The sequence below is a fragment of the Somniosus microcephalus genome, chromosome 11 (assembly GCF_052327205.1).
Source record: "Somniosus microcephalus isolate GS21.2 chromosome 11, FLI_Smic_1.0, whole genome shotgun sequence".
Lineage (NCBI taxonomy): Eukaryota > Metazoa > Chordata > Chondrichthyes > Squaliformes > Somniosidae > Somniosus > Somniosus microcephalus.
Window position 1 is genome coordinate 134,224,498 of NC_140997.1, and position 20,789 is coordinate 134,245,286.

The following is a 20,789-nucleotide window of genomic DNA, read 5'->3' on the forward strand; positions in this document are numbered from 1 at the left end:
TACGGACCATTTTTGCCAGGAATGGCTTGCCAGAACAGATTTGCTCCGACAACGGACCACAGTTTGTGTCCGAAGAGTTCCGGAGGTTCTTGAAAAAGAATGGGGTAAGGCATTACACATCCGCCCCGTATCATCCATGTGATGAAATATGCCGTTCATCAGGCACTGTATTCTCTGTGTTCTCAGGCACTGTATTCTCTGTGTTTAGTTTCGTTTCAGTTTCATTTCCCCTCCGGTACTGTATTGTGTGTAGGGCTCCGCCCATACCTGGCCACTACTTAAGCAGGCTGCACTGTCTCACAGACAGTGCAGCAGATCTTTGGATGAGAGACACTTCTCCACTGTGTATTACTTTCTTAGTTAATAAAAGCCTTGCTTTGCTCCGTTAACGTCGAGTCTCGGATTCATTGAGGCACATCAATTTTATTAACTAAATTTTCAACGCAATGGATCAACTCTTGAAACCCGAACATTTGGATTTGGACCAGCATGCTTCGGACGCATCGGCACGCTTCGGACACTGGTTTAAGTGTATGGAATTCTTCCTGGACAATTCCGTAGCCGTCACAGGCGCTACGGACGCCGAAAGTATGAAACTCGGAATCCTGCGGAATTTGGTAAGCCACCGAGTTTACCCCCTCATCCAAGACGCCAACACGTACCCGGCCGCCTGCGACATCCTAAAGGCGCATTACCAGCAGCCTACGAATGAGGTGTACGCTAGGCATCTGCTCGCTACTCGCGCACGACCTGGGGAATCGCTGGATGAGTTCCTAGTCACCCTGAAAACGCTTCGCAAAGACTGTAAGTGCCAAGATGTAAAAGCCGCAGTGTACACTGACGAGCTTGTTCGTGATGCCTTTATCACAGGCCTCAGCTCCACTTACATCTGGCAGAGACTACTGGAAAAAACGGGATTGGACCTGAAACAGGCTGTGGACACAGCGCGATCCCTGGATGTGGCCCAGAGAAACTCGGATGCCTGCTCTTCAGCCCGCGCCGCCCACGCCGCCATGTGTGCACCAAGGGTGCCGCCATCTTGGAAGGCATCTTCCCCGCCCGGCAGCCCGACACCGTCGGGGCCCCGCTCTCCCCCCAGAAGCCCTACGACAGCCACGATGCGTCGGGGCCCCAACTGCTACTTCTGCGGGCAGCCGAAGCACACCAGAAACCTGTGCCCGGCGAAAGGCATCACCTGCTTTAAGTGCGGTAAGAAGGGGCACTTCGGGAAGGTGTGCAGAGGGAACCCCGCTGGAAAACCCGCCACCGCCGCGTGTGCGCCGTGGGAGCGGCCATCTTGGACGCCATCTTGCCCGACCTCGTGGGGTCCGCCATCTTGTGAGCAGACAGCGTGGACGCCATCTTGTCTCGATCAGGGCCCTACAGTGGCATCGGTCACAGTGGACCAGACCAGACCGCACCCGCTATCCAAATCAATGGTGGACATCGAGGTAAACGGGTGCGGGGTTAAATGTTTAATTGACAGTGGAAGCACGGAGAGTTTTATCCACCCTGAACTGGCACAACAACTCTCTCTAACGGTGGTCCCTGCTCGGGGCACCATCTCTATGGCTGATAAAACCCAAACATCGACCGTTATGGGTTACTGAGCGGTACAATTGTCCGTTAACGGAACTGTATACGATAATTTTAAATTGTTAATCATGAAGAATCTATGTGCGAGCGTGATCTTGGGCCTGGATTTCCAGTGCCACCACCAAAGCATCACGCTCAATTATGGTGGGTCCCAGCCGCCCCTCACAGTGTGCGGTCTGGCTACCCTGAAGGTAAAGCCGCCTTCGCTATTCGCGAACCTTACTCCCAACTGCCGGCCAATAGCGACCAAAAGCAGGAGGTACAGCTGGGAGGACAGGCGGTTTATCGCGACTGAGGTAGACAGGCTCCTGAAGGAGCGCATTATCGAACGCAGCAACAGCCCGTGGCACGCCCAAGTGGTGGTGGTGAGGGGTAGCGAGAAGAAGCGGATGGTGATAGATTATAGCCAGACGGTTAATCTATACACCCAGCTAGACGCCTACCCGCTACCCTGCATATCCGAGATGGTGAACCAAATCGCCCAATACCGGGTGTTCTCCACCATCAACCTCAAGTCAGCGTACCACCAGCTCCCTATCAGACCAGAGGACCGCCCGTACACCGCCTTCGAGGCGAACGGACGCCTCTACCAATTCCTCAGAGTCCCCTTTGGGGTGACGAATGGGGTCTCGGTCTTCCAGAGGGAGATGGACCGCATGGTCGATGACCACCACTTGCAGGCAACCTTCCCCTACCTCGACAACGTCACCATCTGCGGTCACAACCAGCAGGATCACGACTCGAACCTCAAGAGGTTCCTGAAAACCGCACAAAAACTCAACCTCACTTACAACGAGGACAAGTGCGTTTTCAACACCACGCGCCTCTGCATACTAGGCAGCGTGGTGGAGAATGGGGAAATCGGACCAGACCCCGACCGATTGCGCCCCCTACGGGAGCTGCCCCTGCCCAACACTCCCAAAGCCCTGAAAAGGTGCCTGGGGTTATTTTCTTATTATTCCCAATGGGTCCCCAACTACTCCGACAAAGCCCGCCCCCTCTTGAAAGCATCCTCTTTTCCGCTCTCTGCTGAGGCCCACGCCGCCTTCAAAAGCATTAAACAGGATATTGAGCGGGCCACGCTACAGGCAGTGGACGAGAACACTCCATTTCAAGTGGAAAGTGATGCGTCCGACTTTGCCTTGGCGGCCACCCTCAACCAGGCGGGGCGGCCCGTAGCTTTCTTCTCGAGGATCCTCCAAGGGCCCGAGATCAGACACTCCTCCATGGAAAAGGAGGCCCAAGCCATCGTGGAGGCAGTGCGCCACTGGCGCCACTACCTAGCCGGCAAACGCTTCACCCTACTTACCGACCAGCGGTCGGTAGCGTTTATGTTTAATAATAAACAGAAGGGGAAGATTAAAAATGATAAGATTCTCAGGTGGCGGATCGAGCTCTCCACCTTCGAGTATGACATCATTTACCGGCCAGGGGCCCTTAACGAATCCCCCGACGCCCTCTCACGAGGGATGTGTGCCAGCGCCACCGGGGATCGGCTACAGACCCTCCACAACGACCTCTGCCACCCAGGGGTCACGCGGCTGTTCCACTTCATAAAGTCTCGCAACTTACCCTACTCGATTGAGGAAGTTCGGTCTCTGACCAGGAACTGCCGCACTTGCGCTGAGTGCAAGCCTCGGTTCTACCGCCCAGATAGAGCCCACTTAATCAAAGCTACACGGCCCTTTGAGCGGCTCAGCTTAGATTTCAAGGGCCCCCTCCCGTCAGTGGACCGCAATGTTTACTTCCTGAACATTGTGGACGAATACTCCCGTTTCCCATTCGCTTTCCCCTGCCCAGACATGACCAGCGCCACGGTCATTAAATGCCTCAACAGCCTGTTCTGCCTGTTCGGTATGTCAAGCTACATCCACACGGATAGGGGGGCGTCCTTCATGAGTGAAGAGCTACGCCAGTGCATGCTGTCCAGGGGGATCGCCACGAGCCGTACCACCAGCTACAACCCCCAGGGTAACGGCCAGGTGGAGCGAGAGAACGGGACAGTATGGAAAGCAGTCACTCTAGCTCTAAGGACCAAGGGCCTCCCTATCTCCCGCTGGCAGGAAGTCCTCCCAGATGTGCTCCATTCGATACGGTCGCTATTGTGTACTGCCACTAATGCCACGCCTCATGAACGAATGTTTGTCTTTCCCCGGAAATCCACCTCAGGCGTATCCATGCCGTCATGGCTCTCCACCCCAGGTCCGGTATTTGTACGAAGGCATGTGAGGGGCCACAAGACGGACCCTCTCGTGGAGTCAGTGCACCTACTCCACGCCAACCCCCAATATGCGTATGTCCGGCACGCCGACGGAAGGGAGGACACCGTGTCCATAAAAGACGTCGCCCCAGCCGGTAACGACAACAACCACGACAACAACAGCAACAGCGATCACAGCAACTCTTACCCACCCACTACTCTTTCATCACCCCCGGAAGAACATCGACCAACGGTGCCCCCACCAACTACCCCTTCAACAATCCTGGCGGCGCCCCCGGCAGAGACCCAGGAGGCCACCGGGGACACCCAGCCGACACCCGCGGCACCACGTCGGTCACAGAGGACTATCAAACCCCCGAACAGACTAAATCTATAGAAGGGGTGAATGTGATGAAATATGCCGTTCATCATGCACTGTATTCTCTGTGTTCTCAGGCACTGTATTCTCTGTGTTTAGTTTAGGTTTCATTTCCCCTCCGGTACTGTATTGTGTGTAGGGCTCCGCCCATACCTGGCCACTACTTAAGCAGGCTGCACTGTCTCACAGACAATGCAGCAGATCTTTGGATGGGAGACACTTCTCCACTGTGTATTACTTTCTTAGTTAATAAAAGCCTTGCTTTGCTCCGTTAACGTCGAGTCTCGGATTCATTGAGGCACATCAATCCAGCCACAAATGGACTGGCTGAGAGGTTCGTACAAACCTTTAAGAAGGCAATAAAGGCTATGTACAATGACAACATTCCGCTGCAGCACAAGGTGGACAATTTCCTGTTCGCCTACCGGAATGCGACACATGCAGTCACCAACCAGGCCCCAGCCATGATGTCCTTTAACCGAAGGTTAAGATCTTGCCTGGATTTGCTCAGACCAAACGTACGAAGAGATGTTGAGAGTAAGCAATTCCAGCACATCCATGAGAAGCCAACAAGGAGCTTCAATGTAGGGCAACCAGTCTTGGCCCGCGACTACCGAACAGAAAAATGGCAGCCAGGAACGATATGCACACGGCAGGGCCCACTAATGTACACAGTGGACGTTGGGGAGAGCATCGTGAGACGCCATGCTGACCAGATCCTAGAGTCACAGGAACAAGTCAACCCCATGCCTTGCCCATACGTACCTGGTGATGAACCCGACGTACAGGTCGCATCTACCCCAGAAACAGTAGCATCGGAAGCTGATGAACCAACCGACGACAGGGGGCCAGAATCGCCTCCGCACCAAGAGCAAGACACTCGGGAAAGGCGCTATCCTGAAAGGATCAGGAAGCCTCCCCAAAGACTGAATATATAAATAGACTATTTTCAGCTAATGTTGCATGTTAAAAGTGTTAATTGTAATTAGTTTGATATTTAATTGTTAAATGAGTGTTATGGTACTGTTAATCTAAAAGGGGAGGAATTGTAATGTATATACCTTTAAGGGGGGAACTACTTTTTACAGCTCATGTATACGGTAGTACCGGCAGTGACCACACCTGTATATAGCACTGAGTAGTAATCTGTACAGTTCAGTTCCAGCGTGAGCCACGTTGAGTAAACACCTGTTGTACCGTTCTCCTGCAGTCTGTGTCTTATTATACACAGACACAACAGTGCCCTTATTGCACGTTTCTCTAATTTCCCTTTTAATGCCATTCCCAACCTCCGCATTACTGTTTGGAGGTCTATATACCACTCCCACTTACGTTTTCTGCCCCTTGGTATTTCTCAGTTCTACCCATACAGATTCCACATCATCAGAGCTAATATCCTTCCTTACAATTGTGTTAATCCCTTCTTTAACCAGCAATGCTACCCCACCTCCCTTTCCTTTTGGCCTATCTTTCCTGAATATTGAATACCCCTGGATGTTGAGTTCCCAGCCTTGGCCACCCTGGAGCCATGTTTCTGTAATCCCAATCAAATCATATTCGTTTACCTCTATTTGCACAGCTAATTCATCCACCTTATTACGAATGCTCCTCGCATTAAGACACAAAGCCTTCAGGCTTTTTTTTTAATGCTCTTAGACCTATTAGAATTATTATTTACTGTGGCCATGTTTGATTTAAACCGTTGATTTGTCTGACTGCCACTTTTGTTTTTCTCCTTCCTATCTTTTGCTTTTATCCTTGTTTCCCTTCCCCCTGCTCAGGTTCCCAACCCCCTGCCATTTTAGTTTAAACCCTCCCCCAGTGCACTAGCAAACACTCCCCCTAGGACATCGGTCCCGGCCCTGCCCAGGTGCAAACCGTCCGGTTTGAACTGGTCCCATCTTCCCTAGAACCGGTTCCAATGTCCCAGGAATTTGAATCCCTCCCCCTCGCACCATTCCTCTAGCCACATATTCACCTTTCTGACCAAGGCTTGCTCTTGCCCTGGCTAGCCGTTTCCTTAAGCAGACCTTCTAGAAGTGACTCTTTGTCATGTGTTCATGTGTCCTTTTGGTTCCCAACTGGACATAAAGTCAGCAGCTTAATTTATAACTTTACTTTCTCCCAGCCCTGAGCCAGGCTAGTAGGACTGCCAATTAAACCAGCTACCACTCTCCTCAAGTGGGGACCCCAGAAACTATCTCCTGTTGTTTATTCAATGAATAGGACCTTCCCAACATAAGAGGCTTGAATGGCTCTCAGCCATATCAGCATGAGCACCCAATATCTTGACTGTTGTAAGTTAATGACTCTCATTATCTCAGACAAGAGTGGTACGCAAGTAGTATTACTCCACAAACTGGTTTGTCTGGCTTTGAATATAAATCCTCTCCACCCTCAGTCTCTGGTTGCTGTAGGGATTTTAATCTTTTGCAAACTAAATTTGACCTAATAGTAACATTTTAAAATCAAATTATGACAGGAACATGTTGTTTCTGGCACCCAACTCTCCTAGGTCAGGCATAATTACAGAAAAGAAAAAAGACTTGCATTTATATAGCACCTTTCATGACCACCGGATGTCCCAAAACGCTTTACAGCCAATGAAGTACTTTTGAAGTGTAGTCACTGTTGTAATGTAGGAAACGCGGCAGCCAATTTGCACACAGCAAACTCCCACAAACAGCAATGTGATAATGACCAGATAATCTGTTTTTGTGATGTTGATTGAGGGATAAATATTGGCCAGGACACCTGGGAGAACTCCCCTACTCTTCTTTGAAATAGTGCCATGGGATCTTTAACATCCACCTGAGAGAGCAGACGAGGGCCTCGATTTAACGTCTCATCCTAAAGATGGCACCTCCAACAGTGCAGCACTCCATCAGCACTGCACTAGAGTGTCAGTCTAGATTTTTGTACTCAAGTCTCTGGAGCAGGACATGAACTGCACAACCTTCATAACTCAGAGGCAAGGGTGCTACCAACTGAGCCACGGCTGACACTCAAAATAAAGATCCCTCTGCAATGCCCCCTCAATCACTGCCCAATCAAGTATTGTGTGGCTAAGCACAAAGTGAAGCTGCCCAATTTAGTCGTCCAAGAAAAGAGAAAGAAAGAAAATTGATTCAGGCCATCCTAAAGCACTTTACAACCAATGAAGTACTTTTGAAGAGTAGTTGCTGTTGTAATGTAGGAAACACAGCAGCCAATTTGCACACAAGGTCCCACAAACAGCAATGTGATAATGACCAGATAACCTTTTGGTTGAGGGATAAATATTGGCCAGGATACCCCTGCCCTTTGAATAGTGCCATGGGATGTTTTGCATCCAATTTGACTATCTTTTGACAGTATGACTCAATCTTAACCTCACAAGAACACTTTGTACTGCCCCAGTGTGACATTTTTCTTTTCCCCACAGCAGCCACTTTGCAGCTCGTCTGAATGAGACTTCCAATTTAGTGTGAATTAGGCACAGTTTTACACCGTGCACTGATGACTACTAGGAACTAGAGCAAGACTGCGCAAACTAAATTCACCTAGGACTCTTTACAGCAAGCAGAGAGAGGAGTATTTCATCCCATCAGTTTGAGCTCAGTCACTGCATTCCAGCCCCTCTTAACAATACATTTCGATATCATAAATGAGTCTTTTGGGAAAAGAACTCACTGGGAGTTGTCTATTCTGGATCTTTCAGAAGAAAGAGTACAGGAGCAAGGATATCTTACTACAGTTATACAGGGTCTTGGTGAGACCACACCTGGAGTACTGTGTGCAGTTTTGGTCTCCTTACCTAAGAAAGTATATTCTTGCCATAGAGTGGGTGCAGCGAAGGTTCACCAGACTGATTCCTGGGATGGCAGGACTGTTGTATGAGGAGAGATTGGTTCGACTAGGCCTGTATTCACTAGAGTTTAGAAGAATGAGAGAGGATCTCATTGAAACATGTAACATTATGACAGGGCTAGACAGACTGGATGCAGGGAGGATGTTTCCCCTGGATGCGGGGGGGGGGGGGCGGTGGGGGTGGGGGTGGTGTCTAGAATGAGGGGTCACAGTCTCAGGATATGGGGTAGGCCATTTAGGACTGAGATGAGGAGAAATTTCTTCACTCAGGGTGGTGAACCTGTGGAATTCTCTACCACAGAAGGCTGTAGAGGCCAAGTCACTGAATATATTTAAGAAGGATATAGATAGATTTCTAGATGCAAGAGGCATCAAGGGGTATGGCGAGATAGAGGATCAGCCATGATCATATTGAATGGCGGAGCAGGCTCGAAGGGCCAAATGGCCTACTCCTGCTCCTATTTTTCTATTAAAACAAGCCAAGACTTAAAGGGAAAGAAGAAAACAAGCCAAGACAAAGGGAAAGAAGAAATTACGAGACACGAGTTGAACACGGTGTGTCAGCCAGGTTCAACACTCTGCACTGTGAATGCAGCAACTACATTGGGACCAGCACACTGAGCTTGCTGACTTCTCAGCACCAGGGGTCAGCATCATACCTGACTGATCTCTCATCACACCGTGTGGTGGCGGATTAAAGACATTTTGCATGTGATTGATAGACATTAATACTGATGGTTAGATGCTTTGCCCCAGTGCATGTCACAACTCAGACTCACATTATCTCAACACTGAGCCCCTGTTCCCCGAAGGCCCGATTTCCAATCTCAGCCTCGCACTTCCGAAGGCGTCTTCCAAAGCGATGGAGGGGGAGTACTTCGGCGAGAAATATAAAATAACAACGTAAATCAAAACTGCTTGAGCTCTTAGAGCACCAAAGGTCTACTTTTTTAGCCATTGGATGTAATAGGAAGAGAAGCTGTCTAGAAGGTGTTGTCGCTGTTTTGTTTGGAACGTGCTTGTATTGTTGACCCCTCGCGTGAGATTGGTCCGGGCTCCCTAGTAACGGCGCGCGGTGTCCGGTTGCCAGGAGACTGGCCGGGGTTCAGTGGAGCGGCACAGCCTGAAGCCCGGCTCCAGCCAGCGGCACAGCGCGATCAACCCAGCAGCGTAGGTGGCAGTCCGGAATTTATTCGTCTTATTTCTCTCTCTTTCCTTTCCCTCCCCTGGTGGCGCTGACTCTTTCAGGGGTGCCCTCTGGCTCCCTGTATCTCGCCCAAGCCTGGGCACTGAGTGTGGTCCGAGCCTCCGCCGCCTCCTTCACTTTTCTTGGGCTCATAAATTGGGAAAAGTCAGCCCCCAGAACGGCCGGACAATTGCCCCGGTAAAACCGAGGGAAAACGCTTAATTTAAAACGGTTCTTTCCTGTTCTTTTGTGTTTTTTATGCCCACCAAATGTACAAAATCTGACTTTTGTTTCTCCAAATCTTGAAATTATATATGGTTTGTGTTTGGATGTGAAGCTTTCTGTTATAACTTAGAATTTCCGCGGGGGTTTCCCAATCTCCAACCGTAACTTGGGCGAAAACTCCCAGAGAAACGGTGGAAACGGGGATTTCTGCTGATCTTCCGCCAAAATTACGCTGGGAGATCGGGAACCCCCACCAAAATTCTACCCCCGTGAGCTCAGCTTAAATAAGCAGCTGGGAACGGGGATAGAACTGGTACCCCAGTCGCCAGGACTGGCGGGAGCCCAACAGGATGGATTCAGTGTTGTCCATGTTGAGTTTGAAAACGTTTTGGCTCATCCAGACAGCACAGCCGCAGCTGTGGGTGGTAGAGCAAAGATAAACTTGAGTATCATGACATGCAAATGGCAGCTGGTTCAAGGTTAACAAATGATGCCACTAAGGAAAAAAAAGGAGCCTTTTGGAGTACCAGAGCGATTGAAACCAGGGATGCTCAAGAGGCCAGAATTGGGGGAGCGCAGATATCTCGGAGGGTTGTAGGGCTGGAGGAGATTACAGAGATATAGAGGGGAGAGGCCATGGGGGGATTTGAAAACAAGGATGAGAATTTAAAAAGGAGGTGTTGCTTAACTGGGAGCCAATGTCGATCAGCAAGTACAGGGATGATGGGTGAACAGGACTTGGTGCAAATTAGGACACTGGCAGCAGAGTTTTGGATGACCTCAAGTTTACAGATGGTAGAACGTGGGAAGCCGGCCAGGTGTGCGTTGGAATAGTCAAGTCTAGAGGTAACAAAGGCATGAATGAGGATTTCAGCAGCAGATGAGTTGAGGGACGGATAGGCGATGTTACGGAGGTGGAGGTCTTAATGATGGCACGGATATATGGTCGGAAGCTCATCTTGGGGTCAAATATGACATCAAGATTGTGAACAGTCTAGTTCAGCCTCAGACAGTTGCCAGAGAGAGGGATGGAGTCGGTGGCTAAGGAACGGAGTTTGTGGCGGGGTCCAAAGACAATGGGTTTGGTCTTCCCAATATTTAGTTGGAGGAAATTTCTGCTCATCCAGTACTAGATGTCGGACAAGCAGTCTGAAAATATAAATACAGTGGAGGGGTCGAGAGGTGGTGGTGAGGTAGAGCTGGGTGTTGTCAACATACATGTGGAAACTGATGCTGTGCTTTCGGACAATGCTGCCGCAGGGCAGCTTGTAGATGAGAAATAGGAGGGGGGCCAAGGATAGATCCTCGGGGGACACCAGAGGTAATGGTGCAGAAGCGGGAAGAGAAGTCATTGCAGGTGAATTTCTGGCTCTGATTAGATAAATAAGAATGGAACCAGGTGAGTGCAATCCCACCCAGCTGGATGACGGTGGAGAGGCATTGGAGGAGGGTGGTGTGGTCAACCGTGTCAAAGGCTCTAACCATATTCTGTAATTTTGTAGAATGACTGCCTGCTAAGTCTTACTGGAAGTGAGGACCTATTAATCCGAATTGTTAGTTTGAAAAATAAGCGAAGTGGGGGAACATTTCCTGAAATGTGTGCACGAGAACTTTCTTGATCAGTTTGTTTCCAGCCCAATGAGGAAGGAAGCTGACGTAAGAAAACTACTAGGCACTTGGTCTAAGCATTAAACAAAGCTTTAATCAACTGTTTTACAACATGGAGGTCTAGTTGTGTCCTTCACTAGTTCCTGTTAAGAATGTCCTGTGCAAGCTGGGCCCGTGCCTGAGTATTTATACTCTCCCTGGACAGCACCACCCGCAGGCCGCTCAGTATTATTTCATAAGTCTTTCTTTCATGAATGACTGATTCATGTCAGAAGCAGTGCTGGATCTTGTTCTGGGGAATGAAGTGGAGCAAATAGAGCATGTTTCAGTTGGGGAGCATTTTGGAAACGGTGATCACAATATCATCAGATTTAGAGTAGTTATGGAAAAGGACAAGATAAAAAAAACATTAAAATACCCAACAGGAGGGTGACTAATTTCAGTCAGTTGAAAAGGGATCTGGCCCAGGTGGATTGGAATCGAAGATTGGCAGGTGAAACAGTAAATGAGCATTAGGAGGCCTTTAAAGAGGAGATAGTTCTGGTATAGACTGAGCTAATTCTCACAAGGTGGAAGGGAGGAGCATTCAAAGCTATAACTCCCTGGATGACTAAAGATATAGAGATTAAACTGAAACAGAAAAAGGAGGCTTATGATAAATGGTAGGTTCATAATTCAGTAGTGAGCCAACCTGAATACAAAAAGTACAGGGAAGAAATGAAAAAGGAAATATGAGGGGCAAAGAGAGTGTATGCAGATAGATTAGTGGGTAACATAAAAGGGAACCCAAAAGTCTTTTATTAAATAGTAAAAGGGTAGTCAAAAAGGAAGGGTGGCTCCGATTAGGGACCAAAAAGGAGATGATCTGTGGAGGCAGTGGGCATGGCTTAGGTACCAAATGAGTACTTTGCATCTCTCTTCACTAAAGAAATGCTGCTAATGTCACAGTAAAGGAAGAGGTAGTAGAGAAAGAAATTGGATAGGATAAAAATAGATAAAGAGAAGGTACTTAAAAGGTTGGCGGCGCACAAAGTAGAAAAGTCACCTGTTCTGGATGGGATGCATTCTCGGTTGCTGAGGGAAGTAAGGTTGGGAATTGCAGAAGCTCTGGCCACAATCTTCCTTAGATATGGGAGTGGTGCCAGAGGACTGGAGGATCACAAATGTTACACCCCTGTTCAAAAAAAGGGGAGAGGGATAAACACAGCAACTACAGGCCAGTCAGCCTGTAGGAAAGTGGGGAAACTTTTAAAGACAATAATCTGGGACTTGGAAAAGTATCAGTTAATAAATGAAAGCCAGCATGGCTTTGTTAAAGGCAAATCGTGTTTGACTAACTTGATCAAGCTCTTTGATGAAGCAACAGAGAGGGTTGATGAGGGTAATGCCATTGATGTTGTGTATATGGACTTTCAAAAGACATTTGATAAAGTACCACATAATAGACTTGTTAGCAAAATTGAAGCCCATGTGATTAAAGGGGCAGTGGCAGCGTGGATACGATATTGGCTAAGGGACAAAAATCAGAAAGTAGTGGTGAACGGTTGTTTTTTAGACTGGAAGGAAGTGTGCAGTGGAGTCCCCCAGGGTACGTTGTTGGGACCACTGCTCTTTTTGATATATATTAATGACCTGGACTTGGGTATATAGGGCATAATTTCAAAGTTTGCAGATGACATGAAACTCAGAAATGTAGTAAACAGTATGGAGGATAGTAACAGACTTCAGCAGGATATAGACAGACTGATGAAGTGGACAGATTGTTAGCAGATAAAATTTAATGCAGAGAAGTGTGAAGTGATTCATTTTGGTAGGAAGAATGAGGACTATAAACTACATGGTACAATTTTAAAGGGGGTGCAGGAACAGAGAGACCTGGGGGTGTACATACACAAGTCTTTGAAGGTGGCGGGACAAGTTCAGAAGGCCGTTAAAAAATATACGGGATCTTTGACTTTATAAATAGATGCATAGAATACAAAAGCAAGAAAGTTATGTTAAACCTTTATAAAACACTGGTTAGGCCCCAGCTGGAGTATTGTGGACAATTCTGGGCACCACACTTTAGGAAGGATGTTAGCTTCTTAGAGAAGGTGCAGAGGAAATTTACTAGAATGGTACCAGGGATGAAAGATTTCAGTTGTGTGGAGAGACTAGAGAAACTGGGGTTGTTCTCCTTAGAGCAGTTAAGGAGAGATTTGATAAAGGTGTTCAAAATCATGAAGGATTTTGATAGAGTAAATAAGGAGAAACCGTTTCCAGTGGCAAAAGGGTCGGTAACCAGAGGACACAGATTTAAGGTAATTGGTAAAAGAACCAGAGGAGACATGAGGATTTTTTTTTACACAGCGAGTTGTTATGATCTGGAATGCCCTGCCTGAAAGGGTGGTGGAAGCAGATACAATAATAACTTTCAAAAGGGATTGGATAAATACTCGAAGGGGAAAAAATTGTAGGGCTATGGGGAAAGAACAGGGGAGTGGGACTAATTGGATAGTTCTTTCAAAGAGCCAGCACAGGCATGATGGGCCGAATGGCCTGCTTCTGTGCTGTATCATTCTATGATTCTATGACTTGTTAAGAAATTATCCAGGAAGGAGATAAGATAATGTATCATTTGTGGATATGCGTGCATATTTGCTGAAATAAACTTTCACAACAATATTCACATTCATTGCCATATCTAACTGGATCATAGTAGAGGGAGAAAGAAAGAATAAGAGTTGAATACAGTCAGCTGTAGAGATGACAATGAGAACCATACAGAATTGGAAAGAGAGAGAGAAAGAGGAGCACAAAAAGAGTAAAAGCAGCAGAAAGACAGAATGAGGGGAATAGAAAGAATCGGAGAGTAGAGATAAGTAGAGACAGTTACAGGAAAAGATTGACAATGTTTTATTTTATTTTTGTCCATGAGCAATGCCATGGAAGATCCACTAGTATATGAAAGTAGTACCTGGTCTCCATCTCCTTCTTGTGGCCAATATGCGTAGAGTGGTTTTGCCCTTCTGAAATATGATATCATATGCTATGAGGTCATAATAAACAGTTCTGTTGTAATTGATGCACAGTTTTGCTTTATGAGGAACCTGTGTAGAATCAAGGCCCATAGTACAGAACATCACTGGGATTGAAAGCTGTAGAGAGCAGATTAGGTAAATCAAGAAGTAGTAGTGATTAGACGATGCCAAACTTGGGTTTTAAATGCCTGTTTGAATTGCGCGTGTTTTAGCACATGCTCCATGTGGTGTATGGTATCATTTTGTGAGCAAGCATGGAGCTACTACCCTTCCCATTGAGAATACTGCCGTGGTATACTTCCAAGCAGTTGTGCACGTGTTATTTTTCAAGAAAGGCACCCCTGAGACTTAGGCTCCAATATTAACTGGGAGGTTGTGGTGCGGGGGAGGGGGGAGGGGGGAGGGGGGTGTCCGATATCGTGTGGGAAACCCAGAAATATGTTCAGTGTGTCTGTCAGCGGCTTTTTAACTCAGCCACCTCATTATCATTTTACTTCCGGGTTTGCCATCCAATGCACGGCAGCGGGCATGATGAGCACCTGCATGATGCAACCTCAACTCCAGTATTTAAAGGGCCAATCCAAAGATGCAATTTGGAGGAGTTGGATTTGAGAAGCAGAGAGGAGCAACTTCAACAATGCATTCAAGATGTTCAAAGGCTGCGCCCTAGTTCACTGATGCCTCCCTTGATGCGCTGCTAGTGGCTGTGAGGAGCCGGAGTGATATACTATTCCCCAGCAATGGGAGGATAAAAGCTGTGGCAGATACAAAAAGGCATGGTTGGAGTTTGCCCAGGAGATGAACAGCAGGAGCGTAGTTCCATGTTCCTGGATGCAGTTCAGGAAACAGTTTAATGACCTAACCAGGTCAGGAAAGGTGAGTACGATTGCACATTCACCTACATCCTGCTGTGCGCATCACCTCACCCCTTCATTCTGCCTTCTCAAGCCTACTCCATCACATCACTCCTCACACACACTTATCTTGCAGGTGCACCCATCCTTCTCTGTCTACGCACTGCCTCACATCCTCCTCTATCCATCCACCACTGCCACTCACCCTCATCCTTCTGCGATTTCATGCCTCTCCCTGATACTCACCCTCACCAAATGCTCTCCTTCCATCGGCTGAACACATGCCATTACACTCACTCATAGGCCTATTCTTTCCCTCGTTGCAGGAGAAGACAGCACAGAACACGAGGGAGAGGGACAGAACCAGAGGTGGCTCTCCAGCCATCTCACATCTAACAAGTGCAGAGGAGGTGGTGCTGGAGATTAGTGGAGTTTTGGCATGCCTGGCTGTGAGAGATGGGGAGACGGGGACCTCCCAGCTACCTGGTGACACAACTAAATATCAGCCACCCACATGTCATACAGCACTCAGTCATGTTGACTTGATTTCAACAAGTGAAATATGATCATCTTCATAATGATAAGTTGCAACATTCTTAGCTTACAAGTATTCATTCATGTCTTTTATCTCCGACAGGGCCTTCATGCGTGCAGCAAGAGTTGCTGGAGGTCGCGGACGAAGATTCCTCAGAGGAACTGAATCCTTCTGAGGGTCCACCGTCACAGGACTCATGCATACCATGCACCAGCTCAGATACTTGCACTTCGGTGGGACCAATAGGACAGATAGTTGGGTTTTCACCTGGTGACTCACAAATCATAAGTGAGCAAGAGCAAGTGGTGGCAGGGACAGCAGGGGAGAGTCTGCATTGGAGGGCGCAGCCCTCTCCAAACTCTACTCAGCTGGACACAGATGCTGTACCCTGGGGCCCGTTGATGAAAAGGAGAATCATTGAGCAGCAGCAGATAATGTGCGATGCACTAACAGGCCATCTGAGCACACTCACCATGATTGCCTAGGGAATGGAGGAGTCCGCCTCAAGCATTAGTGGGTTGATGTCGCAGGGCATTACAATGATGTGTTCTTCCATGGATAGAGTGGCCAGCGCCGTGGATCATCAAACGCTCCAATCAAATAGGCCCATGTACACCTTGACCACCGTCATGCACACTCTGGATGGCAACATATCTGCCACCTTCACTAGGATGTCAGATACCTTAGCCTTGGCCTTACAGCGCCCCACTGACCTGCACCAAAGTGCTCTCCAGCACAGTGGTAGCAGTGAATTGCGGCTGGTCCATGAGAGGGATGATGGCGAAAGGGGACATGGAAGTGGGGACTCCACTCAAAGCGCTTCCACTTCTCACCTATTTCCCTCCACCCCCACCCCTGACGAAAGGTCATCGACCTGAAACATTATATCTGTTTCTCTCTTCACATGATGCCTGACCTGCTGAGTATCTCCAGCATTTTCTGTTTTTATTTCAGATTTCCAGCATCTGCAGTATTTTCTTTTTGTATAAGTGAGGAAATAGTTGGGCTTCCAGTTAGTATGTTCATAAATGCAGGGAATGTTGAGGATGGACCTAGTTAATATATGTATATGAACTGACCAGTATTCACATCTAAATATTTCTTTTCAACCTTTGGTAATGGGCATCCCTTCATTGTGTACACATTTCAGGTTTTCTGTTCCAGTATGCATACTCTTTTGATTATCTACATCAAAATTATGTTAGACTATAATAAGTTTTCTGTTGAGCTGTGTGAAAGCCAGCTACTGCTCATAGAATCATAGAATTTTACAGGTCATTTGACTCATCACACTTGTGCTGGCTCACTGAAACAGCTTCCCATTTAGTGCCATTTCCCTGCCCTTTCCCCATACCCAATTAAATCTTTATTTTTCAAATATTTATCCATTTCCTCTTTAAAAGCTATTATGGATTCTTCTTCTAGCAATGTTTTTCATAGTGAATTTTAAAAAATCTCTGAACCCCTCTTTTTTTGTTCACAGTGTCAGCTGTAGCTCTGTTGGTAGCACCCTCACCTCTGAGTCAGAAGGTTGTGGGTTCAAGTCCCATTCCAGGGACTTGAGCACATAAGGCTAGGCTGACACTCTAGTGCAGTGCTGAGGGAGTGATGCACTGTCGGAGGTGTTGTCTTTCGGATGAGACGTTAAATCTGCTCTCTCAGGTGGATGTAAAAGATCCCATGACACTATTTTGAAGAAGAGCAGGGGAGTTATCCCCGGTGTCCTGGCTAATATTTATCCCTCAATCAACATAACAAAAACAGATTATCTGGTCATTATCACATTGCTGCTTGTGAGACCTTGCTGTGCACAAATTGGCTGCCACGTTTCCTACATTACAACAATGACTGCACTTCAAAAGTACTTCATTGGCTGTAAAGCGCTTTGGGATGTCTGGTGGTCGTGAAAGGTGCTATATAAATGCAAGTCTTTTTTCTTCTTTCTTTTGGTAATTATCTTAAATTTATATGCCTTCTAGTTACCAACTTAACAAGTGAAAATACTTTTTCCCTATTTATTGTATCAAAACTCCTTATAATTTCAAACCCTTCCATTAGATCTCATCTAAATCTTCTCTATTCTAGTGAACATTATTGAGTGTTAAGGTACATTGATACAGGTATTAGAATATGTAACTGTACTTTGTTTCAGCTTCTAAATTCTGATAAAGAATGGAAACGAATCATAGATTGAAAATCCCTCCAAAAAAGAAATTAAAATCATCTAAAGCCAGCTTACTGGATTCCAAGGATTCTGTGACTGAGGAGCACTCTGTGAGAAAATACCCTAGTATTAAACAAAGGGGTTTCTATTCAGAAATCCTTGCTGCAGGAGCATCAACTGTTCTGGGGGTAAGTGCCATGAATGTCCAGTGCATGCCATGTATGGCCGGCCAAAATCACCTCTAACGATGTTGAGTTCCTATACAATGAGTCTAGAAAACCCCATTGATTAACATACTTTACTCTCTGCTATGCCAGGTGCACTACAGACATTGAAGGACGATCAACTGATGCATTGGTGTTTAGTCTGTGTTTTGTTTATGTAACGCTAACCTGAAATGTAAATGTCCCGATTCTACTCCAGCTAAGGCAAACCCTGAGTACACCAGATTATTTTAAAAATCTGGAAGTATTCTGAGCTAAAAACAGAAAATGCTGGAAATACTCAGCAGCTCAGGCAGCATCTGTGGAGAGAGAAACAGAGTTAATGTTTCAGGTCGATGACCCTTCGTCAGAACTGGAAAAGGTTGGAGATGGAACAGGTTTTTAAGCAAGTGTAGGGGCTGGGAAAGGGGGGGGAGTAAAGAACAAAAGGGAAGGTCTGTGATAGGATGGAAGGCAGGAGAGATTAAGAGACAAAAAGGATGATGGTGCAAGGCAAAAGGAGATGGTAATGAGACAAGTTAAGAAACAAAAGATGGCTCTAGATGAAGTGTAAGTGGCAACGGCAGAATGATTGACAGCTGCCATGTGAGAGAGAGAAAAAAAAATGAAAAAATGGATAGGGGCAGAGGTTATGGTCTGAAATTGTTGAACTCGATGTTGAGTCCAGAAAGCTGTAAAGTGCCTAATCGAAAGATGAGGTGCTGTTCCTCGAGCTTACGTTGAGCTTCATTGGAACAGAGGCCAAGGACAGAGAGGTCAGAGTGAGAGTGGAGCGGAGAATTAAAGTGGCAGGCGACCGGAAGCTCGGGGTCACCCTTACGGACTAAACGGAGGTGTTCTGCAAAGCGGTCACCCAATCTGCGTTTGGTCTCCCCAATGTAGAGGAGACTGCATCGTGAGCAGTGAATAGAGTATACTAAATTGCAAGAAGTACAAGTAAATTGCTGTTTCACCTAGAAGGAGTGTTTGGGGCCCTGGACAGTGGGAAGGGAGAACGTAAAAGGGCATGTGTTGCATCTCCTGCGCTTGCACGGGAAGGTGCTGTGGGAAGGGGAAGGGGTGTTTGGAGTGATAGAGGAGTGGACCAGGGTGTCGTGGAGGGAGCGGTCCCTTTGGAATGGTGAAAGGGGAGGTAAGGGCAAGATGTGTTTGGTGGTGGGATCACACTGGAGGTGGCGGAAATGGCAGAGGATGATCCGTTGAATGTGGAGGCTGGTGGAGTGAAAGGTGAGGACAAGGGGAACCCTATCATGGTTCTGGGCAGGAGGGGAAGGGGTGAGAGCAGAAGTGCGGGAAATAGAACGGACATGGTCAAAGGCCGTGTCAACCACAGTAGAGGGGAATCCTCGGTTGAGGAAAAAGGAAGACATGTCGGAAGCACTAGTATGGAAGGTGGCATCGTTAGAGCAGATGCGGCAGAGACGGAGAAACTGAGAGAATGGAATAGAGTCCTTACAAGAAGCGGGGTCGAGGAAGTGTAGTCCAGGTAGCTGTGAGAGTCAGTGGGCTTATAGTGAATGTTTGTCAATAGCCTATCCCCAGAGATGGAGACAGAGAAGTCGAGGAAGGGAAGCTAAGAGTCGGAGATGGACCATGTGAAGGTGAGGGAAGGGTGGAAATTGGAAGCCAAGTGAATGAAATTTTCTAGTTCAGGGCGAGAGCAGGAAACGGCACCGATACAGTCATCAATGTACCGGAAAAAGAGGTGAGGGAGGGGACCTGAGTAGGACTGGAACAACGAATGTTCCACATATCCCATGAAAAAGCAGGCATAGCTAGGACCCATGCGGGTTCCCATATCAACACCTTTAATTTGGAGGAAGTGAGTGGAGTCAAAGGAGAAGTTGTTCAATATGGGAACAAGTTCAGCCAGGCGAAGGAGGGTGGTGGTGGAAGGGGACTGGTTGGGCCTCTGTTCAAGGAAGAAGCGGAGCACCCCCAGGCCATCCTGGTGGGGGATGGAGGTATAGAGGGATTGGACGTCCTCAGTGAATAGGAGACGGTTGGGGCCCGGAAACTGGAAACTGTTAAAGTGGCAGAGGGCGTCAGAAGAGTCGCGGATGTAGGTGGGAAGAGACTGGACAAGGGGAGAAAGAATAGAGTTGAGATAGGAAGAGATAAGTTCCGTGGGGCAAGAACAGGCTGAAACAATGGGTCTACCAGGGCAGTCCTGTTTGTGAACCATGGGAAGGAGGAAGAAACGGGCTGTGTAGAGTTGGGGAACTATGAGGTTGGCAGCCGTGGAGGGAAGATCTACAGAGGAGATGAGGTCATTGTCAGTCTTGGAAATGGTGGTTTGATGTTCGGTAGTGGGGTCATGGTCCAGGGGAAGGTAGGAGGAGGTGTCGGACATGGCAGCTGTCGATCATTCTGCCATTGCCATTTACACTTCATCTAGAGTTGTCTTTTGTTTCTTAACTTGTCCCATTACCATCTCCTTTTGCCGTGCACCATCATCCCTTTTGTCTCTTAATCTCTCCTGCCTTCCATCCTATCACAGACCTTCCGTTTGTTCTTTCCTCCCCTTTCCCTGCCCCTACACTTGCTTAAAAACCTGTTCCATCTCCCACTTTTTTTAGTTTTGACGAAGGATCATTGACCTGAAACATTAACTCTGTTTCTCTTTCCACAGATGCTGCCTGACCTGCTGAGTATTTCCAGCATTTTCTGTTTTTATTTCCGGATTCCAGCATCTGCATTATTTTGCTTTAGTATACTGAGCTAGTTTGATTAAAGCTCAGGCTAAATTTTAGATCTAGCTCAAAATCTGCCCCTGTAGCAAGAATAGATTATGTTCCATAAATCAGACAATACTACGATTCCATTTCAAGTACCTCCATCCCGTTCCCCCCCCACTCCCCACCCCCGCAACTGTCAGCAGAATCTCTGCCACACGCTTTATGAGATAGGTAAACTATTGTCTATGGGGAGGAGGGGAGATTGAAGGAA

General features: G+C 47.4%; 1 protein-coding gene across 1 annotated transcript in view; it reads left to right on the top strand.

Annotated features, from left to right (window-relative positions):
- The first annotated feature begins 9,122 nt into the window (after window positions 1-9,122).
- The window catches only part of dnah1 (dynein, axonemal, heavy chain 1), a 971,783-nt gene continuing 960,116 nt past the window's right edge, over window positions 9,123-20,789 (top strand). The window contains exons 1-2 of the mRNA XM_085999976.1: window positions 9,123-9,194; window positions 17,605-17,804. Of these exons, the coding sequence (XP_085856102.1) occupies window positions 17,625-17,804 (180 nt within the window). The 5' untranslated portion in view covers window positions 9,123-9,194; window positions 17,605-17,624. The remainder of the gene's footprint in view (window positions 9,195-17,604; window positions 17,805-20,789) is intronic.